The sequence below is a fragment of the Nematolebias whitei genome, chromosome 13 (genome assembly GCF_014905685.2).
Source record: "Nematolebias whitei isolate Nwh7 chromosome 13, NemWhi1, whole genome shotgun sequence".
Lineage (NCBI taxonomy): Eukaryota > Metazoa > Chordata > Actinopteri > Cyprinodontiformes > Rivulidae > Nematolebias > Nematolebias whitei.
The window spans coordinates 22,545,526-22,570,915 of NC_056510.1; the positions used below are offsets into that span (position 1 = coordinate 22,545,526).

A 25,390-nucleotide genomic window follows, 5' to 3' on the forward strand; every position below is an offset into this window, starting at 1 on the left:
AATTATTTTTCTATCCTTAACTGTTTTTTTTTTTTTTTTTGTCTTTCAGGTAGACCTGGACCTATGCCTGGACCTACCATTCTGTGTTCGTCTGTCTCTCCTTCCTGTCCTCTCAAACCAGCCAGTCAAAGCAGATGGCCGCTTGTCCTGAGCCTGGTTCTGCTGGAGGTTTCTTCCTGTTTAAAAGGGAGTTTTTCCTTTCCACTGTTGCCACTGTGCTTGCTCAGGATGGGAGACTGCGACGAAGACAAGATTCAACTTGTCTGCTGGATTCCTTAGACAGAGAACTTTGCTAATTGGCTTTTTCATGTATGTTAATGTTTCTGTAAAGTGCCCTGAGGCAACTTTGTTGTGATTTGGCATTATATAAAAAAAACAGAATTGAAAATACTACTACCATAAAATTCCAAGTAAACAACAGTGTAATGCAAAATTGACAACAATTTAAGATACTGGTAATAATAAGTCAGATGCCAACATTAAACAAAGAACTGCACTGCCATTTTAGGGGGCAGACAAAGTATTGGGGGGGGGGGGGTATGTAAAAATAAGAACTTTGGAATACACCAAGTTTGCACATTCTTGTTTACTGGCTAGAAAATACTGTTTAAACTTTGTTTGAACTTGTCTTAGAGAGGCACAGACATGGATGGCTGCATATCCAAGTAGCTTGCTTGTACTCATCATGGTTTTGCGGATTCTACCAACCAAGAACCCTTCTGTGTGTAAAGAAGACCTCATGCAAGATTTAAATTATGTCTATATTAAAAGGTGAATGAGCATTACTTTGGTGTATATTATGTAATGTGAAAAAAGCACTACACAAGGGTAAAAACAAACATTAGCCAATTCCCCAACCAACTGAATAATAACCCTTCTTGCGAAGGGAAAAGTTGGGGAGGAGGAAAATTTTGAATGGGTACATTTTAGCTTTTTTTTTTTTGGTAAATGGTAATAAATAAGCCAAACAAATAAACTACTGTATATATTTTTTTTCTGATCCAACATCATTTAACAATTTGACATTTTTGAAAGCAGTATTTTCCAAATCTATATCTGAAAGCAAACCCTGAAAATAAAAAGCCTGCTGTAGAGTAAGCAGCTGTTGTCACCAACCAAGCACTCATTGTTCTCCATGGGACTCCAGCCAGCCAGAGAAGGAGCCCATCGCTCTCTGTGTGACAGTTAAAACTATACCTACAACACACACAGCCTGGTGTTCGGACATCTTGAGGTCTCATGCCTGCATATGTAACTAGCTTTTCTACTGCACTTCAAAATCCACATGTCTATCATGAGCGGGACCATTGATTGGTCTGTCAAGCTGTGCCCATCTAAAAAGAGCCACTTTGAGTGCTGTGCTTTTGTAGACAACATGGTGGGTTGTCCTTTTACTTTTACTTGTGTTAATTTCTTTATCCAGCTTAATGGAGAGTCACACAGAAGCTCACCACTGGGCACAAGCATTAAACACACAACGCCAGGAGGTGAATGTACAAAAATAAACACGACTCAAGACAAGTTTTCCTATAAAAACATCTTTAGAAAAAGTTTGCTTATCAGTACTTTCACTTCATCTCAGCTGCATTTTTAGTGTTTTAAACTGTTTTTCATTTGTGTAGTGAGTTATCTATGCATTTATATGCATTTGTTTCCAGTTTATAAAACTGGAACTGATAGTGATCTTCAAAAAAAGTCATAATTTCAGTTAAGACAAAAATTTTCTCCATTATTGATTAAAATTAAATGGTCTTGCAAATCATTGCATTTTGTTTATGCTGACTTTTTTTACAATGTCTCAACAACTGAGTATTAGCAAAACGGTGCAATTTTTTTGCACTCCCACCTCTTAGACAAAAAGCAACCATGTACTGTAGGTCCAGTTCCCCTGTAGGTTTCTTCCAGGTGTTCATCTCTATAACATGTTCATGTTCTGCATTGGTGTGAGGATATGTCACTGTTTTTTCTTTGTTTGTGTTTAGTTTCTGTACGGGGTTTACCCTGCTCCTAGCTTCATGTCATTTAGAAGAGACTCAAGTCCTCCACATTATTAAACCATGTGTATAACTAATCGCTAAAAAACAGACAGGGAACAGAAATGCTAAATAGAGAAACAGAAAGTATCATAATTGCAGTCACAAGCCTGTTTAGAAACGCAGACACTGTGCAGGTAAAGTTCAAGGTTAAAGGTCGTTTAATATCATTCGCATCACATGTGGTACATAAGGTGGAACAAAATTGTGTACCCAAGGTCCCAGTTACACCCAAAAATAGCAAAATACATTTATAAAGTACAAAAAGAAACAGTATATAAGGATCTAAGATATATATACGCTAAACATTAACGATGTAAAGTAAAATGGTGTACGAAATAGCAGCCTGAACATGAGTCTGTAGTGAGCAGATGGGTATGAATACAGCAGCTTAAAGGCAAAAAAATCAGCAGCATGGATAATCAGTAGCACAGATAAGTCCCATATCACCAATCAAACCCACCAATCACCAATTAAAGTGGCATTACAGTGATTTTCTTTTTTTTACATTGATTTTCCTGGTTAGGGATTTAGGAGTCTAACAGCTTCAGGGTAGAAGCTGTTCCTCATTCGAGTAGTTCTATACTTAACGCCCCTCAACCTCCTGTCTGAGGGAAGTGGGGCAAAAATTGAGTGTGCTGGGTGTGTGGAGTCTTTCATGATGCAGGTGGCTCTCTTTCTGCATCTACAGATGTAGATGACTGTGATGGTGGGGAGGCTGACTCCAACAGACTTCTGTGCAGCCTTCACCACTTTCTGCAAAGCTTTTGTTTCTGCAGCTGTGCAGCCTCCATGCCACACGTTGATACTGGAGCACAGGATGCTCTCCACTGCACACCTGTAGAAGGAGGTGAGGACTGAGCTTCCCAGACCAGCTCGCCTCAGCTGCCTGAGGAAGTAGAGTCACTGATGCGCTTTCTTGATCAGGCTGGTAGTGTTGCCGCAGCTGAGGTTGTCATTCAGGTGCACACCCAAGTACTTGTAACTGGAGACCACTTCCATCGCAGATCCTCCTATGTTCAGAGGGGTGTAAGTGTGTTTGATCCTTATGAAATCCACAATAATCTCCTTTGTCTTTGTCACATTGATCTGGAGGTTGCCAGTGGTGGGATGTAACTAAGTACAAACACTTCGTTACTGTACTTAAGTTCATTTTTCTTGTATCTGTACTTTACTTAAGTAGAGTTTACCGTGGGTACTTTCTACTTTTACTCCACTACGTTTTACATTAAGTATCTGTACTTTCTACTACACTACATTTCTATACTGCGTTGTGTTACAAGTTACATTCTCGTTACTTTTTTTGATTTGTTTGTTAGTTAGTTTGAAAGTAACTAATGGTGAGAGGGGAGTTAGTCCATTAAATCACTGCAAAGTGGACAGGTAACGTTAGACCCACCTTCAAGAAGAACTGGACCAATGACATATATTCTAGTATATACACGTCATTGAGCTGGGTGCATCCACAACACCACTAACACACCCAAAATGAATTACACCTCGTAGAGTCAGCCAGAAGATATGCACCACCCATGGTCTTATTGAAAGACTATTGAAAGAATATTGAAAGATTATTGAAAGACTGCTCAGTACAGCAGGACAGATTCTCTCTCCCAAAAGAATCAGACTGGACTCAAAAATCTTTGAAAACCAACTTCTTCTGAACTTGAACAAGAAATTATTGCTGCAATATTAAAATGTGTCAGTTCATGGAATGTTAGGAGACAAGAGAGGTCTCCAAATGGCTCGACGCTTGGGTCCAGGTTTTGAAACTGGTGTCAGGAAGTTAAAATATTGTTCACTATTGACCCAGTACAAGGTTGACTAGACAGCATTTTACCTAGAGTTATGACTAACTGGAGTTGAAATGATCAGATATTCCTTTGTTAGGTCTAATGCTCCTTTTTTCAGGCAGACAACTTTTACTTAAATGTGTTTACTTCATTTAAAATGACACACTGGTTTTGATTTGTGTTAAATAAAAACTTTCAAAAGGTATAATCATTCCTCTTTCATATTTTGCTTAATGTAATTTACCTCTGCATGTCATCCCTGAAATTCTGATTCACAGAATCACAAGTCCAAGTGTGAACTGGTCACAGAGTAAACACAATAAAAACATGTATTATCTGCCGCATTCATCATTAAAATGGCTCAACACTATTAATGTATTACAGAAATTATACATACGGTAGGGACACTTAATGCTATTGTAGACCACTGCGTTAGGTAATACATTCAACATGTACTTTTACTTTAATACTTTAAGTATTTTTAAAAGCAAGTACTTATTTACTTTTACTTAAGTAAAACTGTTAATGTGGTACTTCTACTTTTACTAGAGTACATTTTTGTCTGTTTATTTGTACTTTTACTTAAGTACAGTGTTTGAGTACTTTCTCCACCACTGGAGGTTGCTCTTCTTGCACCAGCTCTCCAGGTGTTCCAACTCCTGCCTGTAGCTGGACTCATCATTGTTTGCAGACAATACAGTGGTGGTGGGATGCATCACACACTTTACAATATGACAGCCTGGATGATTAGGTGCACAATCATACATGAGCAGAGTGAACAGGAGGGGGCTCAACACACAGCCCTGAGGGGATCCAGCGTTGAGGGTTATGGTGGAGGAGGAGAAGTTGTGGATCCTCACCAACTGCGATCTGTTTGTTAAGAAATCTGACCCCGTTGCAAAGGGAGGGCTTTAGTCCTAGTGTGAGTAGTTTGTCCATCAGGGTCTGGGGAATCAAGATGTTGAAGGTGGATGTGAAGGCCACAAAGAGCATACAGATGTATGAGTCCTTCTGCTTTAGGTGGGTGAGAGGAGTATGGACCACAGAGGAGATCACTGTTGATCGATTTTTGCAGTATGCATGCTGGTGAGGGTCCTCGCTGATGTCGATGGTAGCTTTGATGTGGGTCATGACCAGTCTTTCAAAGCATTTAACGACTATCGGGGTGAGGGCTACTGGCTGGTAATCATTCAGACCAGTCACTGTAGAGCTCTTAGGAACTGGGATGATAGTTGTGGTCTTCAGGCATGTGGGAACTGTTGCCAGGGTGAGGGAGAAGTTAAAGATGTTGGCCAGCACCTCACAGAGCTGATCGGCGCAGTCTTTCAGCATCTTCCCCGGGATGTTGTTTGGGTCAGTTGCTTTGTGAAGATTTATATTCCTGAAGGTACTCCTTTCTTCAGCTGAGGTCACGCTGAGGAAACTCCTCTTCCGGTGGTGAGGTGAGTCTGGTACTGGATGGTCTATTTGGGTCTTCAAAGTAGGCATAGAACCTGTTAAGCGCATCAGGTAGTGATGGGTCCTTAGGGCAGTGTGCACCTCTGCTTTTATAGTCTGTAATGCACTTAATGTCCTTCCACATGCTCCATGGGTCTTGTAAGGAGAAATGTCCTTGGATCTTCAGTGAGTATGTGGCTTAGTAAGATCTAAATTCACAATTGAACATAGTCATGTTCTATGGCTTTATAACAATGGTGTGGAGAGATATGTTAGTCATCGCATGAACTAATAAACAGAAATGATTAGTCTTCATACGTCTGAAATGCTGTGCAAATATTGTCCAATTTGTTGAATTATATGAATAATTAATAACTTGTGATTTCCCTTTGAATGACCTCAGTTTAGTGAAGCAGTTAAATTGTAGTATGAATTGAATCAGGATCGAAGTGGATCTCTGCTGCCCTCCAACAACTTCAGTCTCCCAATGCAATTCATGGGAATTGGACAATTTTAAAAACTTTAAAGTGCCTGTGACATGCATATCCTACAAATATAAAAGAACAGAAGAAAACAACTTTATATTTAAGAAATTTAGCATAAAAAACACGATTTTATCCATTTTGTCACATAACTGGTATATCTTCTTCTGAACTTGGCCCGACCAATATGAAACAGGAAGTGAAATCCAAGAAGGAACTATTTAAAAAAGGGGAACTCCTTGGTCTTTGTTTATTGAAAGAACATTATTTGAACTCTGACTCCTCTTTATCTCTCCCTCTCTTTCTCTATCTATCTATCTCGTTCTGATAGTGACTCAAAATACTCTTAAGAAACCAGATTCTTGTCTATTGTGTGTGTGTTGTTAGCCACTGTAGCATTGCTCTGTTCACGTGCAGGCTTTTCTGTTTGTCATCACTTCCTATCGCTGTGCATGCAATTATCTTTACAACAGTTCATCCCAGTGGCGTGAATGTTTATTGCAAAATCTTGTTAATTATATTTTTCACAAAATGCATACATATGTATTACAAACATTTGATGTCACAAGCACTTTAACAATGCTGATAACGTCACTATACAAGTTTGACATAGAATTGTATGGTGTTTGCAGAAGCAAATAGCGGCAGCAGCAAGCTGTAGCACTTCCAGTGCAGCCTGGGACATTTTCAACAGGAATATCAGTGCACCATAATTTCGCTGGAAAAACATACAAATTCATAATAAGCATCTATTAAAAGGTTTTTAAAATAGTGTTAACATAAACCGTGAACTATTCAATCTCAAAAACCTCAATTTAATTTTTTGAAACATTTCTTCTTTTGACTGCTCCCTTCTTCAAGGGTTGCCACAGTGAACTAACTCACAAAAACTTGGCAAATGCTATTACGATGGATGCTCTTCCTGACAACCACAGACCATTGAGCTACCACAGCCCTCTGTGTGGAACAGAGAGCTGCCATCTAGGATGTCCAGTGGAGCAGATCGTGGAGGTTAAGGGTCTTGCTCAAGGGCCCAGAGTGGGGCAAACGAGGGTAGAAGCAGGTGTAGACCAACCTTTCCCACCCACATTTTGATGTTGTCGGTCCAGCAGATCAAATCCGCAAACCTTCCAATTGCAGACTCGCCTTCTCTAATCTCTACCTCACCACCCCTCTAAATTTAATTTCTTCAAACTGATGTAATCTAAGTTGCAGTCTGCAACAGGTAAACTAATATGTTTTCATAACTTCACCACAGAACCCACTTTGAAAGATTTGAACTTTTCCTTTTAGTGTCAAACTGAAAATCAGGGGCATGCATATGGCATTGTTATTTCTACAGGGTCAATATTTTCCCCTTGTAAATCTTGGGTAAGTAAGCAGACAAGCGGACGATACAAACACAGTGTTTGATTCATACAGCTACACTGGGCCTCTGAGATGTTGTAGATATTTCTGGGTGGATGGCCTTGGCAAAGCCCAATCCATGCTCTGTTATTATGACGAATGACTGTAGAGTCAGGAATATGTGTGGGCTGCATAACCCATAGGAGCTACTGTACACTCATCAAAGTCCGCACAAGGAGATGAATATATACACACACTGACTCTGTGTAGGTGGGACTCCAGAGCCAGGTGCTAAATGCATGATAAAGGGCGTCCAAGTGCACCAAGAGCTTTGTATTGTTATGAAATTTATGTACTTTGAAGCAATACTGAGACCAACATTAATTACTTTGGAAACACAGAGTCTGTGAAAATTATGTTGAGAAAAAAGCATCTGTTGACATCCTCTGCTCAAAACCCAATAGTCACACAAAGTTCAATTTACTCTATCATACAATACCATCCATCCACTCTCTTTACCTGCTTCTTCCTTTTCAGTTTGCAGGGGTCACTGGTGCCCATATCCAGCAGTCACTTTGCGAGAGGTGGAGGACACCCTGGACAAGACTCCAGTCCATCACAGGGGCACAAAAGGTCCATCACAATGAGACAAACAACCATTCACTCACTCTCACCTAGGGACAATTTAGAGTTACCAATCAGTCTAACATGTATGTTTTTTCATCTGTAGGAGGAAACCAGAGTACCCGGAGACAACCCAAGCATGCACGAAGAGCACATGCAAACTCCACCCAGAAAGGTCCCTGGCCAGGATTTGATCCGGCGACCTTCTCGTTGAGAGGCAACAGCTCTACCAACTGAGCCACCGCCTTATCATACAATTTAAAAAGTAAAATAAAATACTCAAAACAACATCTCAGACATCTCAAATAAGTTGCCAGTGGAGACCTTCTGCTGACACACAGGCATTGAACCTACACATCCTTCTTGACTGACTACAATATTTACAGTGGAAGCAAACCTCGAGAGAAACACACAGTGCCTGGAGTCATGAATCTAAGTGCTGCTGGAAACTCCATGTCCCCCTCCATGGAGAAAAATGGGGTTTTCAACAGACAGTCACTGCTTTGACAGTATGTGATTAAAATAAGAGGAACAGAACAGAAAGAGACTGCCACATGGTAAATTACATTATTTATCACTCGGTTTTTAATCAGAAGAGGATATATTTAAAGAGACAAGTGTGAAAGCCAATGTTTTGACATTACAGTAGTCCCTCGTTTATCACGGGGGACCCGTACCCTGAAGCCCTGTGATAAGTGAAAAACCATTAAGTAGGAATAGTAGTAGAAGTAGTGGTTTATTTTAGTATATATTAGGGGTGTAACGGTACATGTGGGTGTACTGAACCGTTTTGGTACGCCACGTTCGGTTCAGTCCACGTGCATACCGTTTCGGTTAAGTTTTCACTCATTAAATGTTATTAACGAGAGATTATGCGCTGCGGAACTAAAATTCCTAAGCGTGTTTCAACACGGCGCTATTATCTTGCAGCACGCTAGCATTAGCAGCCTAGCATCTCGTTGTAGTCTCCTGTTTGGGAACATTATGGCTTTCTTGTTAAAAGACAAGTGCACAAATCCAAATTGTGTCGACGTTGTTTCACGGAGATTGGATCTGCAGCAGACAACACGTCTAACTTGTTAACGCACTTAAACAGTGCAAAAAAACAACTCTTATTAAACAGTGGCTTCATCTTAATTTTTTTGTTTTTAAACGAAGGAAAGACAGAATGCATCTTCTTTGGTGATGATGCTCCCTGTAACTTTGGTGCTCTGACATCCAAGTGCAGATCCACAGTTAAAATCTTGGGAGTGACATTTGATAAGGACAAAGTTTGATAAACAAATATCCTCTGTAGTCAAGGCCTGTTTTTATCAGTTATGTCTTTTATCCAAAGTTAAGCCTTTTTTAAATCGTTCTGACTTGGAAAAGGCCATCCATGCTTTTATAACTTCAAGGCTCGACTACTGCAATTCCCTATATGCAGGAATCTCCCAATCCTCCATTAGACGCCTGCAATTGGTCCAAAATGCTGCAGCTCGACTTTTAACCAACACCTCCATACGTGAGCACATCACCCCCGTTTTATTTTCTCTCCACTGGCTTCCAGTCGAATTTAGAATTAAATTTAAAATTTTATTATTCACTTTTAAAGCTCTCAATAGTCTTGCCTCACTATATTTGACTAATCTTGTAGCTGTCTGTGAATATAGGAGAACACTGAGATCATCTAATACATTTCTACTCTCTGTCCCAAAATCCAACTACAAACGATGGGGTGACCGGGCCTTTTCGGTTGTCGCACCCAGACTCTGGAACCAGCTACCTCTGGACTTGCGCTCCATCACTGACATGGAGCATTTTAAATCTAATCTTAAAACCTTTTTATTCAGGCAGGCTTTTAATACCTAGTAGGTCTTTGACAATCTTGCTATGTTTTAATTGTAATTGTTTTTGTTTTTAACTGACTGATTTTTTATTCTTGTTTGTTTTTAACTTCTGTACTGTGCAGCACTTTGTGCACCTTTTGGCTGCTGGAAAGGGCTCTATAAATAAAGTTTGATTGATTGATTGACTTGAAACGACATCATCCAAACGTGAACATCTCTTATACAAGCAAGAAAAACAGCTTGTTGCAAAGAGCAATAACAGCAGCATTTAAACAACATTTAGTCAGGTAATTCAGATCAGTCCAAAGCATTAACACAAGCTTTTTTAAAGCCCTTGATCTACGTCCGAATAATGTTGATGCACCGACTTTAAAGTTCTTGAGCCCCGCTAGGACATCACATCACGTCAACACTTCAGCCAAAAAGTTGTAGCATCACTTTATGAAAAAGCTAAAACTGATAATGTCAACAAGCCCTGGACCAGATTAAAGCTCTGCCCTGATGATGAACAAGAGCATATTTAACCACCTCATAACAACCATTCAAGAAGAGGTATTGTTCTTTTATTATTATTATCATTATCTAATTAACTTTTAAAATCTTAATCTTATTAACTTTTTTTTTTTTTTTTACCTCTTTGTGTTTTATTTCAAGTCTGGGACAGAGACAGAAGCTGAGTCTTCCTCTTCAGGGAAATCCACCAGAGATCACCTCCAGCTAAGAAGTCTGTGATGACTGAACTCTGAACTTTTCCAAGAACAGGTGGGAGCAGGTCCAAGAAGAGGTTGTGAGTAATGAGGCTAAATACAGCTACACTGCAAAATGAGCAAAGCTCTACCTCTTTATTCTTGCTACTGTTAGTGAGAGGATTTTCTCCACCGCTGGAGATATTCACTGCAACTAGATCTGAGCTTTTGGCAGAAAATCTGAACAAGTTGGTCTTTTTGGACAAAAACTTCAAACTTGATTAGTTAGATTGTAAAAAGTCTGTTGCTGCTTATTGTTCTGGCTGTTATTGTATTTATTAAGATTTTCATTATTGTTAGTATAGTTTATTTATTGTAAAGAGTGTTGTTTATTTAAAATGTCATGTCATGATTTCAGCTCTCTGCCTCCGGCTGCTCTCTGCCACCACTCTCGGCCACGCCCACTTCTCTGCTGCAGAACGGAGGAAGCTTCTCCGTAGCTGTGGGCTGCACACAGACCTGTGCACCTGTACAGTAGGTGCTAAATAATTAAAAATAAACTATTTAAAATAAATATTCCATGCCAATTATCCATCAATCAGTCAATTGTGTGTCATGTCCACTCTTATTTTGAAAAATCGTGATAGAGTGAGTCCATGCAAAATGAACGACAATGTAGCGAGGGACTACTGTAATGTTTTTGTACAAAAAAAAGCACAGAAAAAGAAACCGTCCAGATGACCTGACTGAAAACTGTTGGATTTTGTGTGTGTTTTTGTATTTATTATTGTCCAGCTGTTCAAGTTTGTTTTAGAAAAAGGACATAATTTTATTAAAATTATACAACAATTAAGCCAAATCTTCTGATGGTAACAGAAAATCAAACAAGTTACCTATTATTAGGATAGTTTAGTGTTATGTGTGTGCGCGTATGCGTCTGTCCATTTTTCTGTTAGCAAAATATATCATGAACCAGTGGATAAATAGTAACGAAACACCCAGAAAGTAATCACTGTATGTATATCTTCAACTATTTAACGTTTGAAACAAAATCCTATTCAAGATGGCCACCACAGCTAATCCTCGTTAGCAAACACAAAATTAGCTATAGCCTGGTCAGATTTACAGATACTTAAATAAAAAAAGTTGGGTGTGGTAGTAGCTGAGGCTAATCCAAACAGATCATGCAAGCTCTTTGAAACCTTTGACATGCAAGGCATCAAGTTGCATGTATTCCTTCAAGGAATGCTAGTCTTTATTTGTGAAAATGCATTTTCACATTTGATTCATAAGTATCTTCTTATAAATTAAAGATAGTGAGAGGGAAAAGTCAAAAGGATACATCACATATTCTTGAGTTGTGACAAGAAGTGGTGGACAAGATCTCTAAATAACAATGTTTTGCACATTGTGAGGTGTATAAAATGAGTATGTTGTGAGCATCAAGTATGTATTTACTGGAACAATTTAGTCATCTGCTTTTAATTCACTGGGAGTTTACTTTATCTCACACTGCCCTGATACTCGAGTCACAGCAGTTTGTGCCCTTCCACACCCATCCAGAAAAATCTTTGTGTTTAAGTATCAGGAGAGAAGGAAGGCAGCATGGCTATGGCAAAAAAGGCAGACAGCTCAATTTGGTTCCCGCGCTTTCAAAAATAGCAAAGTAATAGAAAACTTGTCTGAGAAAAACAGCTCTAGATCTTTCATTTGGCTTGGTTTGAGTTTCATGAGAACATTGAACACACATGGATATTTGAAAAATAAAAAATAAAAATAAATAAAACCCTGCCTTTAATGCAAGTGTAGCTGCACCCTGAATATGTTGTCACCTGAACTGTCAGCTCCTGCTAACAGCTTTTAGTGCAGCTGCCCAGTAAATAAACACATAATGTTTGCTAGATTAAAATTTAGTCAATTTTTTTGTGCAAAAGAAAAATTACATTTGAATTTGCACTCTATCATTTTATGAATTATAAAGTAAAATTTGACAATAGTGCAGTAATAGCTGATTTTAAAATACTACACTCTATATCATGTCAAAGACTTGAAAATATTGTTTTTGTGTTTTATTGCCCAGAATTGCTGACAGCACAAGATATATTAAACTCTGACGTTTTGCTGTTTTTGTATGGCACATACCTAGGCCTGAATTATGATCAAAACACTCAAAAATGTCATCTTTTACACGATAAAACCTTCCTCCAAAATCTTTGTTTTGTTGTTAATTTTATTATATCCTATAAAAAGTAGTGTAAAACACAGGGAGGCATGAGGGAGCATAAGGAGGTCTGAGAGGTTTTCAGTAGTGAGGTGGTGACAAGGGACGGTTTAAATAACAGAGTGAGGGTGAAAGTGGGAACACCTGGGCTGAACACTGATTGGGCACAGGTGAGGGAGGCAGGCTGACTGGAAAAACACAGAGGAAGCTGAATGAGAGTGAAGAAACATTGGGAATCAAAACAAGACCTAAACCAGATTACTCAAATAAAACCTAAACACTGAAATACACATTTTTCAAATTTTGTATTACATTTTGTATATATATATTTTTTTTTTTTTTTCTTCCAATTTTGTTCATAATTCCTATAATTAGGGTTGACTTGTTATGCTGCCTTAATCTTAGACTTCTAAACGACAAATTGACCTCATTTCCTTAAATAAGTTGTTAAAACTGAATAGTTTTCATTTGGTACTATTTCTAGTTTAACATGTGATTCTCGACCTGCCATTGTGTATCTGTTCCTCTCAAACCCAGCTGGTCGAAGCAGATGGCCGCTTGTCCTGAGCCTGGTTCTGCAAAAAGTTTCTTCCTCATGAGGGAGTTTTTTCTTTCCACTGTCGCCTTCATGCTTGCTTAAGATGAGAGTTCTGTGATGGAGTTAAACTCAAAGCAGTCTGCTCCTCGGATAAATAATGTTAAATTATTATTTTTATACATGGATGTGTCTGTTCAGTGCCCTGAGATGACTTATGTTGTGACTTGGTGCTAAATAAATAAACTGAATTGAATTGAATTTAACTGAAAAACACAAAAGATTTGAACTGAACAGGAAAACACAACAGAACCCATAAATAATCCATGAAATCAGTGGTGGTTTCTGATATGGCGATATATGCAGCTGCCCAGGGCAGCATCTTGTCAAGGGCGGCACAGGCACCTGCCCACAAATTTAATTTGTGTGTCCTCAAGTGCAATAGTGTAAATTGTCTTATTCATAAATGGTTCAGACCTTCCTTGACAGTTGTGCAGATACATTTGTGGCTTGATAAAAGTACAATTGTGGTACAGATTTTCAAGTGTTCTACTGGTGCAATTTAGTAATGCCTTATTTTAACTGTTTATTTTGTACAGTCATTACTTTTTGTATTTGTATTGTGTACTTTTACATTAGTGGTATACAATTTTGTATGTGCTTTACTCTGTGCGTTTATTTTATTATTTTAGTTTCTTCAATTTTAAGTTTTTTTGAATAAAATATTCAAAGACATTTTGAGTGTGTCTGTGATGGTACAAGGTAATCTAAATGAAATGTCATGACGGAGCGTGACCACGTCCTCAAGGGTGGGGTGTGTGTGGGGCGGGGGAGTGGGGGGAGTTGGGTGATTCAGGTTCAGGGGAGGGGAGCACCAGAGGGATTGTTCGCCCAGGGCACCAAAAAGGCTAGGACTGCCCCTGCATGAAAATAATACTAAAACAAACTACAAATACATGTAAAATCACAGAAAAGTACAGATTTTTTTTATGTATGACTTTACTTTCAGCCGTGGTTGTTTTTTAGAGCAGAAATAAAGAAATGCAGAGTAGTAATTTCTCATGTAAGATACAATAAAATTAATTTGCAGCTCTTTTCCTCTGAGAAGGGTTACGTTTAGTTTTGTCATTTTCTTGAAGATAAAGAATCCGTAATCCTTAAAAGGTTTTCAGTGAGCTACAAAGATATTATTTGGCAGCCTTAATCAATTCTAATATTTCATTACAATTCTGAGAAACAGCTACACCTTACAGGTTTCACTTGCAGCACTTCAATACGCTGCCGTTATCTGAACAGTCTCACGGGTCCAGAAAGATTGATGCTTTTCTCCATAACTGAGGATGTTTGAATGGGCAAAGAAAGGTTTTGCAGCCTGACTAACTTCCCTCCCAAAGAAAACTCAAAATGCATGGTGGTCAAAACAGTAACAATAGGTTTAAAAGTTGCACACAGTTCAAAACCACCAAACAGCCTTAATAATGTGGAGTTTGTCTCGGTGTTGTCAGTCTGCTGTGCAAGAAGCCATGTTTGACTAATCCAACTGGAATTTTCTCAGCACTAAAACAATTAATGAGATTTCAACAACTCATCTCCAATGGAGGGAGGTCAAGGAAAAACTTCAGTCATTGCTTACAAATAAAAAAAAAAACAAGTTTTAGTGCTTTGATTTTACTTTTTGCAGCACACTGCACTATGTTGGCTGACCATTCTAACACTTACAAAGAAACAGAATTAGATAGTCATTTCTGAGCATAAAATATTGAGAACATAAACACCTACCATCAAATCGTTTATGTCTGGAGACGAAGGTGGTTCGCAGTGCATGACTTGTTTCATCAAGCAGATTCTCAAAGTCCTGTTTACTCTGTTGGCCAAATTTGTCTTCCATTTCTTGGGTGCAACATGTGTTTCCCTGAGGACATACACGCAGATGTTCCCCTGCAAAAAATAAAAATAAAAATGTTGTGTCCACAACAAACCAGACAGACTTAATAATATAACATGCAGCTATAGGTAAATGTCAACAGTGATCAAAATACTGTCAGAAAAAAAGAAAGTTTTGGAAAATTCATAGGAGGCTATGCAATAACAAACAGCAGATAAAAATTAAAAGGCATTTGGTTGGATTTTCTTATTTAATATAATTTATTTCATTGTGGCAGGTGATAATGTAACTGCCTGTATGTGCAAATGTTTATTTGTATGTCTCTTAGTTTCAATCATGAGATATTTTCTATCTAAAAAATAATCCTTGGATGCACATCTACAACTGATTTAAGTTTTTGAGTCAACCCAAAACAGGATGGCCTATTTGGCCCTCTACATTTGTAAAAACTATGATTGACCCCTCAGTAAATTATGTTAGGAAACTATAATAAAGAAAAAGTATATTGATCCAACCTAACGATGCATTTATGCCTCTCAGAAATGTTTCTACCTGGCAAATATGGTAATGAATGTGAAACTTATATTTCATTTTTGTAAAGCTCATTTGACTGTGTATTAAGTGGGACTGATGGTGTGGAGGTTTAAGGAGGTAAGCCTGCAACCAGGGGAAGGCCACCTGTTCAAATCCCCTGAACATTACATGTGGGTGAGAAAGGTGAAGCAACCACACCTTTCTCAATCCTTCAGCAAGGCCCTTAGTGCCCCCATTAGCTCCCTTGGGTGCCCTAGATGGCAGCCGGAAGCTCTGTGGTCAGTGGTTGCATCAGGATGGGTATTGACATTAAAACAATTACCAAATTTTGGTGCGAGTGGGCTTGCTGTGGCGATCCTTAATGAAGGAAGCAGCCGGAAAAAAAAAGAAGTCTTAAACCAACCTTTCCATAAAAAAGGTTCTGCCTGTAGGAAAAGCTAATACCCCTTTTCCATTAGTAACGGTACAGCACGACTAGACTCGCCTTAGCACGGTTCCAAGGCTTTTACGTTAATAACGATACGTAGAACCAGTCCATTTTTTCAGAACCCTTGTCTCTGGGGTACCAACCGGGCCGAGCAGGTACCAAAACATGACGTCATAACACTGTCGGTCACTGATTGGTCAGCGGGCAAAGTCATCGGCTGTTTGAGAAATTTCACAACATTCGATCCGCCATTTGCATTCACCGATGTTCGAACTCGAGGAGCGGCTGGACCTATTTTAAAGATTTTAAAAACAAAAATGACAACATCGTGGTCTAATGCTGAAGTGCAGGTGTTTTTTGTGCTTGGTGGATGATGACAAAATTCAGAACGAGCTAGATGGAGCTCCACCGGAGCCTTGGAGCAACCTCAGACCATGCGGGGCGTCTTCTCCCGGCTCCGAGCTCCGCTAGTCATCACGGAAGATCATACGAGCTGCTGACTCACAGGAAGCCGCTGCCCGGACCCTAGCCTTACGCACTCATAAAGGCTGAACCCCAATCCCGTCAGACGGGCAGACTGAGACAGGTCTGGCACAGAGAGTGGAAACGATTTTTAAAAACGTTTTATGTATATACAAGTATATATATATATATATATATATATATATATATATATATATATATATTTTTTTTTTATCAGTGTAGATTTAAAAAATAAATAAACGGTGCCGGCTTTATCACGAAATCCTGTTGTCACTTTAATGACTATTAAATAATCTGTTAAAGTTAACTGTTCTAGAATTGTGCCGCTCAAGGTGGCTGCATGTTGGAGCAGCTCTGTTACTTTCATTCTGAGATTTTGCTTTTGGAAACTTTAATTCCTGGTTTTCTGGATGTAAATCACATTTTTTGGATGATTGTTTCTTCTGGTATCGGATGCTGTGCAGCTGGAAGGATTTTTACTGAAACTTTTTTAGTTTTGGACATTTGTGATGATGTGTAACCATGGCAACAAGGCAGTTTTCTACAACCAACAGCAGCTGATTAACATCTCAAAAGCTCAAATAATATCTCAACTACAGCCCCAAATCTCAAATGAGTTGAAAAGGAAGTTCTGTGGACACATTCTCATCTACCTGCCAGCTGTGCTCGAGTACCTGACCACTGAGATCCTGGAACTAGCAGGAAACATGGCTCATGACAGCAGAAGGACGGGATCGTCCCTCTACACCTACAGTTGGCTGTCCGCAGTGACGAGGAGCTCAGCAGACTGCTGGGAGGAGTGGCCATCGCTCTGGGAGGAGTTCTGCCTGGCATTCGGGCGGTTCTACAGCCCGGGGGAACCGAGAGGCCAGCAGAGTCTGGGTGGACGTATCGGACGGCATCTGCAGCCAGTTTCTTAGGATCCACTGTGGGATGGACCTTTACAAGAGATCCTTCTGCCTACAGCCATCAGTATCTATAACATCTCAATGAAATGATAACGAGTTACAACAACAAATAATTTCCCTTTGGGATTAATAAAGTATTTTTGAATTTGAACTCAGCTGAAAAAAATCATAAAAATACACAAAATAATTGGCTCTCTCAGGAATATTTCCCTCGAACATGTTTAACGAAGAACTATGAGCTTTAATTCACTTTTATTCTTACCCACAGATGTACTAATCACAAAAGAAGAATTAAACTTTAAAGTAAAGCTAAAAAAAATAAATAAATTGAACAAGAAACAAAACCACAGATCTAAATTGAACAAATAAGTAGACACAATGAGTGCAAATTTTAAATATAATTGTTTTTGTAAAATCTGCTTCATCAGAGATGTAATGGTGAACTAAAGTTTATTAAAAGTTCATTAGCAGGATATATATATATATATATATATATATATATATATATAGTTTAATTTGATAATTGTAATAAGATGTATTCTTTTTAATTTACCAGAAACTTCAAAATGAATTCTCACCCTGTACTGAAACCCGTTTCAAGGTCTTACCACCAGAATTACCACCACCAGCTGGTAAGACACGTGACGTCAATTTGAACCTTGCCCACTAGAACCGGTACTGAAAGCAAAATGGAAACACAATGTGTACCGCGCCGAGTACAACCGTGCTATACCGGTACTAAAGGTACTAATGGCAAAGGGGCATAAGACTCATTTTCATCATACTTTTAGAGAGTTAAACATTGTTCTTGACATACACATAAAAATGGCCTCCTTGTTGTGAAATTAGCAGTTGACTTTTGTGGAACACCCTTTTTCTGATAGTCTTACTAGAACTTGACTGTAGTCAGTGATGTTCACTAGTTCGTTAGAAAAATAAATACATATGAAAAAAAACAAAAAAAAAAAAAAAAACCACCATTATTGATGCAGCTACACTGGCCTAAAGCTGGCATGACCATTCAGGTGAGACTAATTAGGTTTCCTAAATTTGCTCTCCACTTTCATAACTGTCTAGAGAACATATTTAAAAATAGTATCACAAAGGATGTAAAATAATATGCTGATATTTACTCGAGTTAGTTTTATTTTTGCCTAAAAATACCTGAAGAAATGTCAATGTGCCAAAGCGTGATTGTTTCTGTAAAGACTTCATGCTCCAACTAAAACCATGGGTTTGTAACTTTCAAATGTTAGTTTTAAGACACTTTTATTTAAAATCTACTTTTATGAATAACTGTGTGCTGTGTAAAAAGAAAATATGTAGCATTAAAATATAAAAAAAGCGAAAAAAGGAGTATATTGCAAGAGTTTCAGGCCAGAACCAAATGGCTTTTAGGTATCAAGAAATTTCAAATTATTGCCAACAAATCTGAAAATTGCTTATTTTGTTGTTGCTTATTTCAAGCACAAGCACCTTTTCAAAACCTCTAATAATTTAATGTTGAGTTTGTTTTTTTGGTACAAAAACTGTAATATCAAAACCATTGGGTAAACTCTGAAAACGTTCAACACTGAAGAGCTTCTGTTAAAAGTACTAAATGAAAAGTGTATTTTTTTTTTTTTGAAGAATCTCTAATCTGTTGGAAACATGACTGGAAAGCTACTTTGTAAACACAAATTACCCAAAACAAAAGTAGTATTATCCACATAAAGCCAAACGACCCTGGCTCGTTAACCAGTCAAATGACATTTAAAGAGTCGGTTTTTACTCCAGTTTCTCTGAACAAATAATGAGCTCTAAATGGACAAGACCTGGCAGCCAAAATATTAATTTGTGTAAACAGGATTTAGAATTTGGTGAATGCATTTTCGTTCCTGAAGTGGTTTAGTAATTAGAAGGGAGGGATTTATCAAAGAAGAAACAAGTGACATTCTTTAACATATCTTTCTCTCACATCATTATTGATGTGACTATATAAATAGTCAAACTAATGAAAACTTTATGACCCATATCATTTCATTTTACCAACCAGCAAGTTTAAAAGGGACACAGATAATGTATTTTTAGTATGTGACAGAATTCATTTAACACCCACAGCCGGCTGCGCTTTGGACAAATTTAGAAATCACTCGAGTTGCATGGTTCTACCTGATCAAATGAGATATAGAGGCACATGCTTCGTGGTGACGGCACTGTTGAAAATGCACTTTTCAGCAGCATCTCCCAATCATCTTTTCAGTTCTGGTGACACTACTATACAACAAAAGTCATATCACTCCCATACTTTTGAAAGTACTAATCATCTGATCCCAATATATTTGGTGTGAGTAGGACTCTACCAGGGCTGCCTGTTGCCTCTGTTCCTAACTTTTATGAAAATAATTTCTCTGTGCAGCTGGGTGGCAGAGAAATTCTGGTTTGCTGGCTGCATAATTTTAGGGCTCCAACAACGAATCAATAAAATCGATAAAAATCGATGATTAAAAGCGTTGGCAACGAATTTCATTATCGACTCGTTGTGTCGCGCGATTATGCGTCTTTCACGGCGCTGCGGAGTCGTTTTGTTCACGGGCAGTTCATTGTCAATGCTGACTGACTGAATAAAGTTTGGAAAAAAAAACCCTCTGCAGCGCAAGTTGAACAGAGCGAGGGGGGAGGAGGAAACAAAGCAGAGGCTGTTTTCAAAGGGAAATAAGTAAATTTTACAAATGACCAATGCAGCGAAAACTGTTCGACCCAAGTCCTCCAGAGAGTGGGAGAACTTCACAAAGATAAAAAATGAGAAGCATGCCGCTTTGAAAATCGCCGACACGACACGGGAGAACCACAGAGATAAACGTAAACATGTCGGAGTCACGAGGAGGAGGAAGGAGCTGCAGCAGATACAACTCGTCTCACTCCTAACTCGTGTGAGTCTCTACAATTTAACACTTTGTTCTGTTTCCAAGAGAGAAAATATAACGTCAGTCTCTCTGGTAGATGAAGCTGCTTGTTTGCCGATTAATGACGGTGATAGAGAACGTGTGTGTTACTTTTTATTTAATTTAATTGGTACAAGCAGTGTTTAAATGAGATTTATAAATAAATCTAACACAAAGATAATAATTTAATGATTAAGCTTCAACTTTTAATTTGCTGGCAAAGTCTGAAGACACTGCAGGTATGGCAGGATGAATTGCATTTAAACAGGAATTAAAGTAATTTATTACATCTACTCAAATGTGTGTAATTAAGTATTTTATATATGTGTGTGTGTGTGTGTGTGTGTGTGTTTAATTGCTCTTTTAGCTACTTTTGCCTGAACCTAACACTGTAAGTGAAACAAGGCATTTCTTGAGTTGCTGTAAATTATGATGTAATACATATTTACGCTCTCATTCCAGGAAACAGCAACAAACAACAACATCCTTCATGACGGACAGACATCATGGACACCACAGCAGCAGCTGTTTTCACTGATAAGATCCTTAAATGATCGTCACTGACATGAGGCCTCTGTCGATGTTTGAAGACGAAGGCTTCACTACAACAATCCACACTTTTAATCCAGGTTACAATAATCCACACTTTTAACCCAGGTTACAATATTCCACACTTTTAATCCAGGTTACACTCTTCCCTCAATGACACGTTTTACAAAGTAGCTACGTATTGTGCAGGTATAAAGATACATTTGTTTATATTTTTGTGTACATTTATTTTTTTAAGCTATTTGACTAACTTTTATTTTTTTATTATTCAATATTTTACTAACAGAATAGTCAAATAGCTATTCATGAATGATATGGTCCTTCTTGTGGTGGCCCTGAGGTGTAAATGAACATTTGGAAAAACATAATTTTGTGTGAAAAAACATAATTAGATTTGAAAAGACAGAATTACATTAAACCAAAGTGGAAGTGGCCGGAATCACATTTGACAAAAACGGAATTACATTTGAAAAAATGGAATTACATTAGAAAAAAAATAGAACTACATTTGAAAAAACAGAATTACAATTGAAAAAAAAAAATCACATTTGAAAAAAATGGAATCATATTTGAAAAATTGGAATCAAATTAGAAAAAAGATTCATTCAAAAATTATATAATTTCCATTTTTTCTAATGTGATTGCATTTTTTTCAAATGTAATTCTGTTTTTTTTCAAATGTGATTCCAGTCACTTCCACGTTGGCCACTTCCGCTTTGGTTTAATATAATTCCGTTTTTTCAAATGCAATTCCGCTTTTTCAAATGTAATGCCGTTTTTTTTTTTTTCTAATGTGATATAGTTTTTTCTAATCTAATGCTGGTTTTTTTTTCTAATGTGATTCTGTTTTTTCAAATGTAGTTCTGTTTTTTTTCAAATCTGATTCCGGCCACTTCCGCTTTGTCCATTTCCGCTTTGGCCACTTCCACTTTGGCTTAATGTAATTTTGTTTTGTCAAATGTTGTGTTTTTGTTGTGTTTTTTCAAATGCAATCCTGTTTTTTCAAATGTTGTTCATTTATACCTTAGGGCCACTGTACCTTCTGACATTATCGTGTTGTGATCTCCAGCTCTCAATGGAGGTGTTCACAGTCAAGTGTGAAGCAGCCAGAATGTGTATCAGCACCTTCATATCAGATGTCATCATCCTCAGTCAGAAAAGGGCAGACAGCCCTCTTCAAGTTGGGAGTGAGGTGCTGCCTCACATGAAGCAGTTCAAATATCTCTGGGTTTTGTTCACAAGTGAGAAAAAATAAGAGCGTGAGATCAACAGACAGGTCAGTGCAGCGTCCGCACTATTGCGGACTCTGTGCTGGTCCATTGTGGTGAAAAGGGAGATGAGCTACAAGGTGAAGCTCCCTGTTTACTGGTAGGTCTACATTTCTACCCTCACCTATGGTCCCAAACTTGGGGTAGTAACCAAAGTAACAAGATCGTGGACACAGGTGGTCAAAATAAGTTTTCTCTGTAGAGAAGCTGAACTCTCCTTTAGAGATAGAGTGAGATGTTCAATTATCCAGAAGAGACAGAGTAGAGCTGCTGCTCCTCCACATCCAGAGTCAGTTGAAATGGTTCTGACATCTGGTAAGGATGCCCCCTGGATTCCTCTCTAGATATGATTTTCAAGTCAAGTCAAGTCAAGTCATCTTTATTTGTAGAGCACAATTTAAAACAGATAAACTGTTATCAAAGTGCTTAACAGAAATGTAGCAAAACATAGGCAGCAAAACAAAAACATCATACAGAATTAAAATTACTGGAGCAATAACACACACTAATGATCACACTAAGGAAAAACAAGCAGTAAAAATAAACGTCAATCATAAAACAACAGAATTTAAAATGAGGTAACACAGAACAAAATAAACTAACTCACACAGTATTAAACGCCAGAGCAAACAGGTGCGTTTTAAGGAGGGATTTGAACATCAGGAGGGAGGAGGCCTGCCTGATGTTGAGGGGCAGGTTGTTCCACAGGTTGGGACCTCTGACTGAAAAAGCTCGATCCCCTCGGAGCTTCAGGCGTGATTTTGGAACGACCAAAAGAAGCTGGTCCGATGATCTCAGGGCCCGAGACGGAACATATGGTTCCAGGAGCTCGGAGAGGTAGAGGGGTGCGAGGCCATTTAGGCACTTATATGTCAGGAGGAGAATCTTGAAGTCGATTCTGGATCGCACAGGAAGCCAGTGAAGGGAGGACAGAACAGGTGTGATGTGCTCAGACCTACGTGTACCAGTTAAAAGCCGAGCAGCTGCATTTTGGACGAGCTGGAGACGTGAAATGGACGCCTGACTGACCCCAGCATAAAGTGAGTTACAATAGTCCAGGCGGGTTGTGATGAAGGCATGGACTAATGTTTCAAGGTTGGGTCTGGATAACACTGGCTTGAGCTTAGCTACCTGCCGCAGTTGGAAAAAACTTTTCTGCAGAACTGAACTGATCTGTTTGTCAAACTTGAAATCCGAGTCAAAGACCACCCCGAGATTTCTAACATTGTGCTTGAGATAGGGCTGAAGTGAGTCCAGGTTTGCAGGATCTGAGGAGGCAGCTGAGCTAGGACTAAAGACGATGACTTCAGTTTTCTGGTCGTTAAAACTGAGAAAATTTGAAGTCATCCATGCCTTAATGTCATCTAGACATTTGAGGAGAGGGTGGATGGAATGAGCACTGGCTGGTTTCAGTGGCAGGTAGTGGCATTTCAGGCATTGACTGGGAGGAGACCCCAGGAGAGACCCAGGACACGCTGAAGAGAGTATGTCTTTTGGCGGGCCTGGGAATGCTTTGGAATCCTCCCAGAAGACCAGAAGAGGTGGCTGTGGAAAAACATGTGTAGACCTCCCTGCTCAAGCTGCTGCCTCTGCATCCCAACTCTGGAACAAACGAGAGATCGTTGGCTGGTGATGGATGGATATTTCTGAATGTATGAATATTGAATGAGTTGAATATATGAGTAGTTTAGCAGAAAATGTTAAACAAGACAGAATTTAACTCTGATAAATTGAAGTGTAATTTGTAGAAAAGTAAACCCAATGGACAAAACATTCCTCATATAAACTGCATAGCCAGATCTCTTTGACTAAAGACTTTAACGCGTTTCAGGATTGTGGATTAATGCGTACATTCATTTTATTGTGGGTTTGTAACCTCTGGCAAATTGGGTCAAAATATAAATCAATTTAAATCTGAAGGTGTCAAAAATTGTAAAACATCTCCATTTTACAAACTTCAACTTACTTTACCTGTGGGATCCAGAAGTAGAAAGTGTCAAATGCTTCAAGGTACGGACAGTGTAAAGAAATATGAAACATAACCAGCACATAGAATTGAATATGTTAGATAGTAACTTCTCCTAAGGGAAGAAAAATAACTGTCATGACACTGAAATGTGAATGATTTTGTACAAGAGAGCTCTGTGACAGTTCACTAAAGGAGACAGAGCACATTTCAAGCCAGGCTCAAGTGAGGTGGAAGACAGTAACTTGTGTGGGCTGCTGTCCTTTACAGTGACCTAGTTGGATTCTTTTAGCTTGAAGATGAACTAAAAATCTCCTTCAACGCAAGCTGTCAGTTTCTACAAGTTACTCTTTTGAAGCAAGGGCAGAGGAAGAAACCTTCAGCTTTCAAGAAGGTTGGCATATAGAGTTTATCTCTGAAAAACCAACGGATATTGTTCGTGTAATGTATAATATTGCATTCATGTTGATCTTTTGTACATGAATGGTTTACTATGTAACTGATGTTGTTTCTTATGGAACTGTGCATGCCATTTATTTGTCTTTTTTTCCATTAGGCAGAAAGTATTGCCTAACAAGTTAATAATGACTCACTGCATAACCTCCCAATTATAGCTAATAAGAAAAATCTACAATATGTTTTATAGATGGATTCTATTATAATGTATCCCTAAACTTTGGTATGTGTCAGACATGCAACAGCCCATAAATCAGATTGGAAATCATTGGGAATGAAAAAACTGGTAACTATATATGTTATTACACCATATATTTAAAACATCAGCTATGACAATGTTACCACATATTTGCAACTAAAAAGAGCTTTCAGGGAAAATATTACCAGCAAGTCTTATATCTTGAGAAAAAAGAAATGTCAGCAAGAGGCAAATATATCCTTCTTGACACAACAACCTTACAGTGTGCTCCAGGAGTCTCAACAGAGCAAAGCATCATTTAAAAATAAGCCTGTCGTACATCAACATATGGGAAGAAGCTTTCAGGGGACTTCACCACTCAGCAAAGAGCCATGACCTTCCCAGACAAGGTTAAAACAGCACTGTAGCCTCGCAGATAATGTGTCTACCGAAGCACAGACCACATGCTGGAAACAGACAGTATGACCCAGAAGGCTTCATCACAAAAGGGAAATCACTTTCTCTAATATCACACACAGAATATATGAATGTGTGTGTTTGTGGGGTGGGGGGGGGGGGGGTTGAACAAGACACCATGCTGCCTATAACCTAGATCAAAATGGAGGGGATAAACACAATGTATGTATGGATGGATGGATGGATGGATAATTGGATGGATGGATAATTGGATGGATGGATGGATGGATGATGAATGGATGGATGGATAGGTGAATAGGTGGATGGAAGGATGGATGATGAATGGATGGATGGATAGGTGGATAGATGGATGGATGGATGGATGGATGGATGGATGGATGGATGGTA

At 38.6% G+C, this 25,390-nt stretch overlaps 1 protein-coding gene across 1 annotated transcript in view; it reads right to left on the reverse strand.

Annotated features, from left to right (window-relative positions):
- Positions 1-25,390, reverse strand: part of gpc6b (glypican 6b) — a 128,223-nt gene that overhangs the window by 80,186 nt on the left and 22,647 nt on the right. The window contains exon 2 of the mRNA XM_037686994.1: positions 14,767-14,925. Within this exon, the coding sequence (XP_037542922.1) occupies positions 14,767-14,925 (159 nt within the window). The remainder of the gene's footprint in view (positions 1-14,766; positions 14,926-25,390) is intronic.